General features: G+C 39.7%; 1 protein-coding gene across 1 annotated transcript; it reads left to right on the top strand.

Annotated features, from left to right (window-relative positions):
* The first annotated feature begins 2,233 nt into the window (after positions 1–2,233).
* On the top strand, positions 2,234–3,199 carry LOC114219418 (olfactory receptor 56B34-like). The gene is given in 1 exon segment (XM_028116989.2): positions 2,234–3,199. A coding segment is annotated over 1 exon segment (966 nt).
* The last annotated feature ends 9,811 nt before the right edge of the window (positions 3,200–13,010 follow it).

The raw sequence follows: 13,010 nt of genomic DNA, 5'->3' as shown, positions 1-13,010 counted from the left end.
AGAGAAGAGAAAGCATGAGCAGGGAGAGAGGCAGAGGGAGAGGGAGAAGCAGGCTCCTTGCTGAGCCAGGAGCCCGATGTGGGGCTCGATCCCAGGACCCTGGGATCATGACCTGAGCCGAAGGCAGACGCTCAACCATCTGAGCCACCCAGGCACCCCGTGTATTAAATTTATTATAAAACTAAAATTTTTAACTCAGTTTGATATTGGCACAAAATTAATCAGAAAAAAATAGAAACAATTGAGTGCCCTCCATAGAACTTATAAATATAAAAATTTATTATGTTACCAAAGAGGCATAATAATCGTTTGGTAAGACATGTAGAAACCATTGTTTAATCATGCAAAATCACTTTATTTACATACCTCTCTTTAACAGAAAAACTAAGTCCATGTAAATAAGCTGCATCACAAAACCAGAAGGTCAACAATTAAAAATTAAAAGTCAAAGGGAAATGATCAAAATTTTGAGTGAAGAATGGTCTTCTGTAACTGTTTTTGATTGAATAATGGAATATTTTGAGAATTACATGAAAGCTAAACAGTTCCTCTCCCCAGAATAATGTAAACATAGATGAAATTTTTCCATATACATTTAAGAAATTCACAGATTCCCATGGAGACTACCCATAAATTCTTGATTAAAGAGTTCTATTTAAGTTTATGTCCTAGAAAGAAAACATTTAAAAATTGTGTAAGGTACAATATACATATATCCAAATATATGTATTTTAAAATTTGTAAGCAGTATGTAAAACCAAATAAAAATTGGGGAAAATGTTATAAAAGCCATATGACATCATTTAGTGGCTGTTGAGAAAAATGTTTATAAAGTTTCCCAATGCATCAGGAAATTTATATGTACTACGCTAAGAAAAAGCACAGGATAAAGAATTCCACTTACATGAAACTTCATAAGAAAATTTTCTTTCAGAAAAGAAAAATGCTGAAAATTAAATATTCTAAAATGTTAAAAACCATTACCTTTGCTTGTTGGGATTTTGATTTATGGTTATTTTTCTTAACTTCTGTTTTTTGTTTTCTAAATTGCTATTGTTTTATTTTTTCTTATTTTTCTTTTTCAATTTCATGAGTACTATATGTTTATTATAATTATAAAAGGCATGGTCATTCATTGGCCTTGATCTTACACTTAACGTCATCAAATGAAGCAAAGGTAGAGATTTGGAAAGGCAATATTGATACCTAAATATTTCAGAAGGGAAGGTATTATTCACAAATAAAGGTTAAAAATAAAAAAGAATTCTCAGGTATTGGAGGTTTCCAAAACCATAAAGCCTGTATGTTTTTTGATAAAACTCTTGGAATAGTCTGCAACAGTTCAAAAGTGAACAAAACTGAGAATGTGATAATAAGGAGGACCAAGTATTTAAAGGACCAAAAATGAGCTGTGAAATTACTTAAGTGAAACAGTCTAAATGTGTGTAATAAATGCCTACAGCTCTCAACCACACAAAACTCTGAAAGTGCTGGAAGTCTGGTGGTAATTTTCTCTCCTTAAATCTATTACTAAAATTGATGATTTTAAAATACAGCTTTATGCATGTCTTTAACATTACTTTCATAATCAGAAGAGAAAACAAGTGATATTCCTACAGAGTCCTGACCTTTTAGCTATGATTTGATGGTAGAGATTAAAATTTTGCTAAAGCTTTCTCATTTATTACTGTTTTCAACATATGATTCTTATCTAGACAAATCATTCAACCTCTGTATCCTTATATGTAAATAACAACCCCTGTTGGGTGAAGATTAAATGACATGATTTTTGTCAGAAATCAAATGTCAACCACAGGCACTGTTTAAAAGAAAACCTCGATCAGGGTTCTCCCTGTGGCTGCATGGTCTCCTCCTAAAGATCCCCAACAGTGGAGAAAACACTTCTGCCCTCTAACTTTGGGTTCTTTATAATGTACAAGTCTTCTGCTGTGTGTCTGCGTTCCTACCCCCCACCCACCCGCCCACACACACACACACACACAAATCTACCCAGAATTTCCAGAAAACAAAGCCAGTAAATCTTCACTTTTATTCCGCTAAAATCTTTATCTTAGAATCTATTTGGCTCTTCTATTGTTCTTATCCAAACTTCTTTCAAGGGTCCAAGTGGGCTGAGGATACACAAATTTTGAGCCTCAGCCGAGCTTACCACAGCCTATTGTTATTTCCCCTTAATTCACAGATAGATGCTGAGAAGAAGACATCCCATGATATGGATACCACCCTGACTATAAGCAATAGCTCCAGGTTCCAGGTGTCTGAGTTCATCCTCATGGGGTTCCCAGGTATTCACACCTGGCAGCACTGGCTCTCCCTGCCCATGGCTCTGCTCTACCTCTTAGCTCTTGGTGCCAACATCCTCATCTTAATCACCATCCAACATGAGCCTTCCCTGCACCAGCCAATGTATTGGCTCCTTGGTATCTTGGCTATAGTGGACATTGGCCTGGCTACCACCATCATGCCCAAGATCCTGGCCATTCTCTGGTTTGATGCCAAGGCCATCAGCCTCCCTGAGTGCTTTGCTCAGATCTATGCCATCCACTCTTTTATGGGCATGGAGTCAGGCATCTTCCTCTGCATGGCTGTCGATAGATATGTGGCCATCTGCTATCCCCTTCGGTACCCCTCCATAGTCACCGAGGCTTTTGTGATCAAAGCCACACTGTCCATGGTGCTCAGGAATGGCTTGCTGACCATCCCAGTGCCCATCCTGGCTGCCCAGTGACACTACTGCTCCAGGAATGAAATTGACCACTGCCTGTGCTCTAACTTGGGGGTCACCAGTCTGGCCTGTGATGACATCACTGTGAACAGATTTTACCAGTTGGCCTTGGCATGGGTTATGGTTGGGAGTGACATGGGTCTGGTGTTTGCTTCCTATGCTTTGATTATTCGCTCAGTGCTGAGGCTGAACTCTGCTGAAGCAACATCGAGGGCCCTGAGCACCTGCAGCTCCCATCTCATCCTCATTCTCTTTTTCTACACAGCTGTTATTGTTGTGTCTGTCACCCAGCTGGCAGGAAGAGAAGTCCCCATCATCCCTGCTCTCTTCAATGTGCTACACAGTGTCATGCCCCCAGCCTTTAACCCCATGGTATATGCCCTCCAGACCCAGGAGCTGAGAGTGGGCTTCCAGAAGGTGCTTGGTTTGGGTGACAATGTGTCCAGGAAGTGAGCCAACTTTAAAGGGCAAGGTTTTATAACTGGTATTACAGAAAGAGCACAGGCTTTGGAGTGCAACAGCCCTGGGTTAAAATTCCATGTCTCCCAATTGCTAGGAACATCAATTCAAATTAATTCACCTGTTTTGTACAGCATATACTATATGTCACGCATTGTAAACACTCCACAAATATTAACTCATATAACTGCATAACAACCTTATGAAACAAGTACAATTGTTATTTATATATTTTGCAGATGAGGCAAGAGAGTTGAGAAATTTGCCCAATGTCAAATGGGAAGGAAGTTGTGGAGTAAGGTTAGAACACAAGCAGTCAGGCTCCAGTGTCCCTGCTCTTAACACTTTTCTCTCTATTCAACCCTGCTACTAACTTTTAAAAACAGAAATTAAGATGACAAAAAAAAAGGAGGGGGGATGATACCTAACTAAATGAAATTATATATCACTTCTCCATTAATAAAAGAAAATTCCATTTAAAAGTTGGCAGCAATTTTCCTGTCTAATATATGTCAAGAATTTGATAGGAATTATTTTGTCACTTCACAAACTCTTTAACAACTCTTGAGTTAATTTGCATTAAACACTAAGAAGAATATCCCAATCGCTTTTTGTTAACATTCAACATTACTTGAACTTCTCAAGTGAATTAAGAAAATCCCAGGAAGGTGCTGCAGTTCATTGGTAGTATAAAGGTCAGCAATTTCTCTAGAGTAGATCTTTGCCCATAAGAGAAATGATACAAGTTTGTGAACAGAGAAAAGAGAAAGTTGGTAAAATTATTTTTTATTTATTTTAATGCCAGAATATAAACCAGCAAGGGTGGAATTTTAGCTCCCAAGTGACAGGCGAATGAGTTTGGAAAATTCCCCTGACCTAATCACATGGCATTATTGCTGACTTTGGAAAGAAAAGCCTAACATGTGCCAATAAACTTAGAAGCCTCTTCTAGGGTTCCCAGACCCAATTCCAACATGGAGATGGAGGAGAGAGTGTTCCCCACACACACACCCAGCAGCGTGTCTGAGAGTTCAACCTAATTCTAACACTATCTACAGGGAAACAGCATCAGATTCCACAGGTTAAGGGTTCAGTCCTACAAGACTGCCTTTACCTCCTGCTTCAGATGCCTATTGCAAGGCCTAGACTGTCCAACCTGTGCTCCTGACCAACCAGATACAGACTGGAGGTTCCAATGACCCTTCCTTGGGTTTCAGACACCTGTCACAAGTCCAGGTTGTTACCTGTACTCTGACAAGATGCAGTGGGGAAAGTGGCAATGTATGTGTTAAGTGATGTGGACAAAAAAGGCAAAAGAAAAAAAAAATTAATCTTCCTGATAACTTACAGCCCATTGACAAGTACTTGGGACAGGCAGTGACCTTCCTCCAGGAACTTAGCTGCCTTGATGTTAATACTTTTCTAGAGGCAAAGGCAACTTTAGCTTGACATTAGCCCAGATCTCCAGGATCCTGTAAGTTTTCTTTAACATATAAAAGGCCTTTGGAAACCCCCTTTCTCTCTATCCCCCAGGATGTATGTTAGCAATCTTCTTCCAAGCATATGGCCCAATGATACACATCTGAAGGGTCTCATTATTCAAGTTTTACTAGACAGTAGTAAATGACCTTTCCCTACAACAGCTAGCTCCTCAAAGTCCTGGAAACCTTGTTTCCAAATTCCCTAGAGACTTATGCTATTCCTCAGCCCCCTCCCAACTTGAAACTATATAATCAGCCACTCCATACAAACCCAATGCAGCTCTTTCTGCCCACAAGTCCTGTCCCCATGCTTTAATAAAACCACCTTTTTTGCACCAAAAACATCTCAAGAATATTTTCTTGACCATTCACTCCTGAACCCCAACTTTTCACATCATTAGGGCACAGAGCTTCCATGCCCTCTCCAGGTACAACACTCTCCCCACATCAACATGTGATCACCAACTGGGAAGAGATTTGAACCCAGTCCTTTTTTATGGGGATTTCATTACATAGTCATGACTGACTAAGTCATTGGCCATTTGTTGACTCAGCCTCCAGTCCCTCTCCCCTCCCCAGAGGTGAGAGTAGGGGGGGTCTGAAAGTTCTAACCCTCTAATCATAAGGTTGGTTCTCCAGGCAAACAGCCCCCCATCCTTAGATTACATAAGGGCTTTCCAAAAGTTACCTCATTAACATAACAAAAGAGACCTTTATCTCCCTTATCACAGGAAATTCCAAGGGCTTTAGGAGCTGTGAGCTGGGAACCATGGATGAAGACCAAATACATAAGAAAAATATATTTTGGTCACTTGCGTGACCAAAATATATATTCCTTACAAATCACAAAATCACAGAGCCCAAGACTGAGAAATTTAGGCCATTAAAATTCAAGGAATTATCTTTCTTTTAACAGAGTGAGTTAGAGGGGCGCCTGGGTGGCTCAGTCGTTAGGTGTCTGCCTTCGGCTCAGGTCATGATCCCAGGGTCCTGGGATCGAGCCCCACACATCGGGCTCCCTGCTCCACGAGAGGCCTGCTTCTCCCTCTACCAGCCCCCTGCTTGTGTTCCCTCTATAGCTGTGTCTCTCTCTGTCAAATAAATAAAATCTTAAAAAAAACCAAAAAACTAAAAAACAGAGTGAGTTAGATAGCAGGCCTCTCTTATATCTATAGACAAGGCAGACTGGACCATGTGCTTTTACCTGTTTTTAACAGTGATCATTGTAGAGGCTGCTTTTAGGCAAACAGCCTTGAGCAATGGAATGTAGAAAGGGCCCACAGCGACCACCTGGCTGAATACAGACAGATCCATCAGTCCACCCACCTCAAAATATCCATAGACCCTAACTGACCAATGGGCTATTTACAATCAAGCACAGTTACCAAAAAGGGGAGAATTCCATACATCACCATACCTCCTCATCCAACCCCTTTAAAAACAGCCCCCATCTGCTGCCTCCTTGCAGACAGCCCCTCTGCGGCTCTCCTGTCCCCTGCTCCCTTGCAGTGTGTTCAATAAACTTCTATCTCCTTTGTTCTGCTTCAGCTGAATTCTTTAACCACCTTGCCACTGGCTTCCTCCCAATCATCACCCAACATTTGGGGGCCCTGATCCGATAGGCACAGACACCCCATTTAGACCACAATCTTGATGAGGGATAGAAGCAGAAAAATGTTCACCTTTAGACTAGAAGGCTGACTGAGAGCCTGCATAGTCCTGATAGGGACTAAATATGCACTAGTTGCTACGTTCTTAAAGGGTCTCATGATTGCATATATATTCATCAATAGTTAATAGCAAACTGAATGATAAGCACCAGAGAAATCTCATGGAAGTAGTTTTACAACTAGAAATTCTAAGAAACATTTGTGATCTAATACAACTTTCATGTCCCCTCCCTCTTGAGCACTAAGCATATAACCACCACCTTCATACAGCAAAAAGTGCAGCTCTTTCTGTCCACAGGTCTTGTCCCTGTGCTACTCAAACTCAGAATTTGCACCAAAGTCTCAAGGATTCTTTCTTGACCCTTGCACTTGACTACCCCAAAACAATCCAATATATGAAGAACAGAGCATTGACTGCTGATAAACAGTAGTGCACTATTGGACAGGTCAAATTGCCTGTTATTCTTTCCACACAGTGTTTGGATCCTTTGCCATTTCAGGGAGAAAAAAATAAGTCCCAAGAGAAAGATACTAGTCTCCTATTCTGGCCATCCAAGAGATTGGATTTCCACTTCCACTAATGGCTAATGCGATAATTCAGACAAAGACTCCTGGTGAGAACAAGTAGAAATGATAGACAAAACACCTTTAAATGGGTAGAGAGAGATTGGAAAACTAACAAATTAGTAAAAATTATGTGAGGCTGCCTTTCAACTCCAACTTATAAAGAAAGTTTAAAAGTGTCATTCCCATCCTTAACATCAAGAATTAGCTGGAAAAACAACCACTTTACCTGGACTCATCAGAGAACTGAGGTCACAAGGCTAACTGACTTCCTGGAGTTAGAGGAATACCCTTCCTCTAGGTGGGATATGACTCTAATAACATCTCTTCTCCTGGAGATGAGAACTTTATAATGGAGAATGCTCTGGGATTATTTCACAATGTTAACTTTTCCCCTCCCCCTGCCAGAGCCAGGGGACCCCTTTTGGATCTTTATTGTGAAAATCTGCTGGGATTGCTGGATTTAAAGTGTGGGGCCTGCCTAAGACTGAACCCCCAAATATTACTCATTCTCATGCTAGACCACACTCATACTCAGGATTTGTCAAAATTACCTTTGAAGTACCTACCAATCTATGCCTTCAGCACCTTCTGCTCCAATTAGCCAGATTCTCTGTATTCACCTGTGTCTACAAATTAGGGTTGTAATTGCAGTTGCCCTGTAATGTCACTTCTTTGATGGGTCTATGAAAAGTCATTGAATTTCCTTTTTTTTTCAGCCTTTTTTATTTTAAGGACAGGAGTGAGGATTCAAAGCTCTTTACATGTCAAAAGTTCTCATATTAGATTACAACTAAAGTACAGAATAAGTACGCATGAGTACATACTCATACAAATAAGTGATCTAATAAATAAGTACATAGGAGAGAATAAACAAACTTCTCATGCAGAATATTTCCAATAGTTTATGTAGCTACACCACCCTCAAGTAGGTGGAGCATAATTCCTCACTTCTTAAGCTCATAGTGACTTCTTTCCAAAAACCTGCATTGGCTCTAAGTAGGAAAAGGAAAAAAAAAAAGTTTAACCACCAAGACATGTATTTTGGATGCCCAGGTTATAGATTTTTATACCCTCTTCCTCAGTATGCTCTGTCAATTAACTAAATGCTAACAATTTCTCACTAGACCTTTTTTGTTGTTGTTCTTTTTCACATTACTTGCTCAGATTAAGACACTCCATACCCTGGAGAGTGAGTAAAAAGTAAACAGAAACCAGAAGTCATGACCATGGACTGGCCAGCACAATGGCATAAAACATTAAAAAGGGAAAACATGCTTCCTTACTGTTAGTAAAAAAGCTGTCAATTAGGATTGTGTTTAGCTGTTTATAAAGGACAATAGAGTATAGCGGTTAGCCAGATTGGGAGTTTATTTATCTCATGACATTCATGTGCACATGCATGCACACACACACAAGGAATCAGGCACTTCAGAGATATTAAAAGAGCTCTACTGTGCCATCAAGTAACCAGGCTCTTTCTACTTTCTGCTCTGCCATTCTAAATTATGCTACTATACTCCAAATTCAACTCCAGATTCCAGAGAAGAAGGAAGAAATTTAAAAGGAAGCCTCAGTAGACTTTTACTCACATCTGACTGGTCAGAAATGAGTCTGATGTTCATCTCTAGTTGAAGAAAGACTCAAAAGTCAAGTCTTTTAGATTCCCAGGCTCTATGATAGTGGAAAGTTATGCAAAGGTGGGTTTGAATGGGTTCTGAATAAACTAACTCCCAGTAAAAACATAATACACATCACATTCTTTTCATGCAATATTTTTAAAAATTGATAAAGTATTGGGGCACCTGGGTGGCTCAGTTGGTTTAGCGACTGCCTTCAGCTCAGGTCATGATCCTGGAGTCCCGGGATCGAGTCCCACATCGGGCTCCCTGCTCAGCGGGGAGTCTGCTTCTCCCTCTGACCCTCTTCCCTCTCATGCTCTCTATCTCTCATTCTCTCTCTCTCAAATAAATAAATAAAATCTTTAAAAAAATTGATAAAGTATTGGGCCATGAAGAAAGTCTCAAAAATTCCAAAGAGTGAATAAGTTCCAAAGATCTCTGAATAATATGACAAACTCAACACTTACTACAGCTTCCTACTCCCACTCCAAATCCTAGCAATCACTAAGAATATATGCAATAATATATCAATTAATAGCATCAACTAATAACACAAAACAAATGGAGAGCCACTGATGAAACACACATACATATACACACAAATGGGGAAACTCCAAAGATGAAAGGCAATTGTGATGGAATTGTGGAAAAATGAAAGCCCAAATGGTGCATGGTAAATTCAGACTGAGAAATACCTGACTCAGAGAAGCAGGGGACCATGAGAAAACCAACTCAGTGATGAATGAGTAGCATAGGAGAAGTAGCCAGGCAGGTCTCTCCTCCTGCACATATACTCCTGAACCAAGAAATAGGCCAAAAGTCAAGAAACAGTGGTGGGTGTTCCAGAACACTGGAGATTGGGTCATAAAACATAACAGTGACCCACATGACTACAAATGACCATGCCCCATGAAGCATGGGAAATGAGCTCAAGCATAAATCAAGATATTAGTATACCTCACATCTCTCTTAAAACAGGTTCCATGAAACAAATACAGCAACATCCCAAGATTGCCTACTAGAAAGAAAACCAACCAGAGACAAAAATGGCTTGGTCTAAATTTTACACAGGTTTCTTCCTGACTATGAGCCCATGGTCTCCCTTTTCTTTGGGCATTTGCTTCAGAAAACTTGTAAATTCTTTCTTTGCCCCTTTGTCATGTATATAAGTCTTCTAAACTCTTGCCAGTTTTGCAACCTAGGAAATGTCTTTCTCAAGAACCTGGGAACTATCCCTGAGGTGTAAACATTGAAAAAGATAACACCCCATTTCCCAGTCCCTGTAGAGGGTACCAGCCTAACTTCTAAGGGTGGCATTTGGCAAACACAGATGGCCTAATCACATACAAAAACATTGGCAATCTCAGGAATAATTCAATGTACTTGACACATCCCATTGATCAACCTCCGTGAAGTACTCCAGTACATTTTCACTTGCTCACCCTAGGGCTTAAACTCTTTTCACCTGACACCTTACCCCAGCTCAACCCTGCCTTTGTGTTAATGGAACTGAGTATCCAGACAATCTGTACTCTCTACCCCACTGCTGGCAATCATATAAGAATAATATCAACTTTCACTTGCTCATCATGTCCAGTGCAATTTTATTTAACACTAAATACAACCAGACTCTTGAGCAAAATCAACACAAAAGAGTGGCATTAAAGTCAATAAACAAAACTCACACCTAAAGAGATAGGATAAATTCAACATCATCAATCAGAAAAGCTCCTCTCAAGGTAAATTTCTCTGTGCCAGCTCTCTGCTTCAGGATTCCAGGGACTCATGCTTTCACATCCAGAGCTGGTGACAAGTGCTGTTACTAGCCCTAGGTAACTACACTATCACTTAGGATCTTACTAGGGACGTCCTTATACTAGTCCCTTTGTAAGTAAAGCCTTCTCAAATTATTCAAATTCAATTAATTTGAATTTTTCTATTCAAATTGTCCTAATTTGAGAAATAATTAGTGCTGGCAAGAATGTGGAGAAAAGGGAACACTTGTGCACTGTTGGTGGGAATGTGACTTGGGAACTGTTAGTGAGAGTGTAAATTGGTACAGCCACTATCAAAAACAGTATGGAGATTCCTCAAAAAATTAAAAATAAAACTACTATATAATTCATCAATTCCATTTCTTGGTATTTACCCAAAGAAAATGAAAACACTAATTCAAAAACGTATATGCACCGCCATATTCATTTCAGCATTATTTGCAATAGCAAAGATATGGAAACAACTTAAATGTCCATCACTGGATGAATGGATAAAGAAGATGCAACACACACACATACAAACACATATACACACACACACAGTGAAATACTATTCAGCCATAAAAACTGAAATCTTGCAATTTACCACATGATGGATTTTGAGGGCATTATGCTGAGTGAAATTAGGTCAGACAGAGAAAGACAAATACTATATAATCTCTCTTATATGTAGGATTTAAAAAAAAAAAACAAAAAACAAAAAACAAGCTCACTGATACAGAGAACAGGCAGAGGCAGTACTCGCCAGAGGCAGGAATGGGGTGGTAAAATGTGCAGGAAGGGAGTCAAAATAAAAGTTCATCTATATGTGTGAAACTAGAAGTAGTTTAAGTTAAGAACTGAGTTTTAGAAGACTATGTAAAATATGGAATTGTTTTTATAATACCCTAAAATAAGTAAAATAGTGTTTAGTTTGGAGCCCCTAGGTGGCTCAGTTGGTTAAACTTCTGCCTTCTGCTGGAGTCATGGTCCCAGGGTCCTGGGATCAAACCCCACGTATGGCTCCCTGCTCAGTGTGGGGCCTGTTTCTCCCTCTTCCTCTGCTGCTCCCCCTGCTTGTGCTCTCTCTGGCTCTTTCTCTCTCCCAAATAAATAAATAAAGTCTTTAAAAACAAAAGGAAAGTCATCACAAGAAAAAAAATTGTAACCATGTATAGTGATGGATGGTAACTGGGTTTTAATTTTAGTGATCATTTCCCAATATATACAAATGTTGAATCATTATGCTGTACACCTGAAACTAATATAATGTTATATGTCAATTATACTTCAATTAAAAAGTTTTTTAAATTATTCTAATTTGAGTGGGCCATCTGTTCCCTCTTAGTACTCTATCTATTGCAATGCTCATCCAATTAGGCAATATGGAAGTCATTAGCAAAAGCAGTTTCAATATAGCAATAGGACAGATTTTTACAGTCATAGGTATAAAGGTGAGAAAGTGAGAGCAATATACAAAGACGACTCTTACAAGAGGCTGAGTCAGTGAAAAGCAGATCCTGGGGATACAGGGTGCGACTGGGAAGTGCCATGGAAAGACTCAGGCTCAAGTGTATGCAGTAGAGATATTTTGTGAAGTTCTCAGTCCTTGGAATCTTTAAATACTGAGGTGGAAGATTCAGGAGAGTGGAAGACTGTGGACACAGGATAAGGAGGATACAGCCCCTTCTGCTCAATCACTTGGTTTGAATGTACAAACATGCTCCAACACCAGTGGTACATTACAAAACAATCGGAGGATAACCAGATTTCACCTTTGCCTTAGTGCAATCCCAACACAGAAAACTGCATCAAGCTGAGAGTGAGCGTCCTAGGATATACCACACACACACACACACACACACACACACACACACACTCCTAACACCAACCAGCTACCTTCCCTGTACAGTAGGGAGTCTGCTTGAGATGGTCCCTCTCCCCTTATCTCTCCCCAGACTCGCTCACTCTCTTTCAATCTCTCTCAAATAAATAAATAAATAAAAGAAACTCTAGGGGAAAAAATTCCACTAATAAAACTTCAAATATAGGGTATTTTTTTTAAAGTTTGAAATGTTGGGATGTCTGGGTGGCTCAGTCAGTTAAGCGTCTGCCTTCGGCTCAGGTCCTGATCCCAGGGTCCTGGGATAAAGTCCCACATTGGGCTCCTTGCTTGGCAGGAAGCCTGCTTCTCCCTCTGCTTGTGCTCTCTCTCTCTGACAAAGAAATAAAATCTTTAAAATAAATAAATAAATAAATAAATAAATAAATAAATAAGTTTGAAATGTTGAGACATATAAATGATAACTTTTAGTGACAGATGTAAATGAAAATTTAAGTAAGAGACAAATCAAATTGCTGAATAAAAAGGGAAAAAACTTTAATTAAAAATAGAACTACCAGGGGCGCCTGGGTGGCTCAGTCATTAAGCGTTTGCCTTCGGCTCAGGTCATGATCCTGGGGTCCTGGGATCGAGCCCCGCATCGGGCTCCCTGCTCTGCAGGAGGCCTGCTTCTCCCTCTCCCACTCCCCCTGTTTGTGTTCCCTCTCTCACTGTGTCTCTCTCTGTCAAATAAATAAAATTTAAAAAAAAATAGAACTACCATATGATCTATCAATTCCACTTAGGGTATTTAACCAAGAAAATAAAAACAGTAATTCAAAAATGCATATATACCCCCATGTTTATTTCAACATTATTTACAATAGCCATG

Source organism: Eumetopias jubatus, unplaced genomic scaffold (assembly GCF_037043125.1).
Source record: "Eumetopias jubatus isolate StellerSeaLion01/CBP00866 unplaced genomic scaffold, mEumJub1_p1.0 scaffold_13, whole genome shotgun sequence".
In the NCBI taxonomy this organism is placed as follows: domain Eukaryota; kingdom Metazoa; phylum Chordata; class Mammalia; order Carnivora; family Otariidae; genus Eumetopias; species Eumetopias jubatus.
Note: the sequence above shows the minus strand (reverse complement) of the source record. Positions and strands in the feature narration are given on the sequence as shown.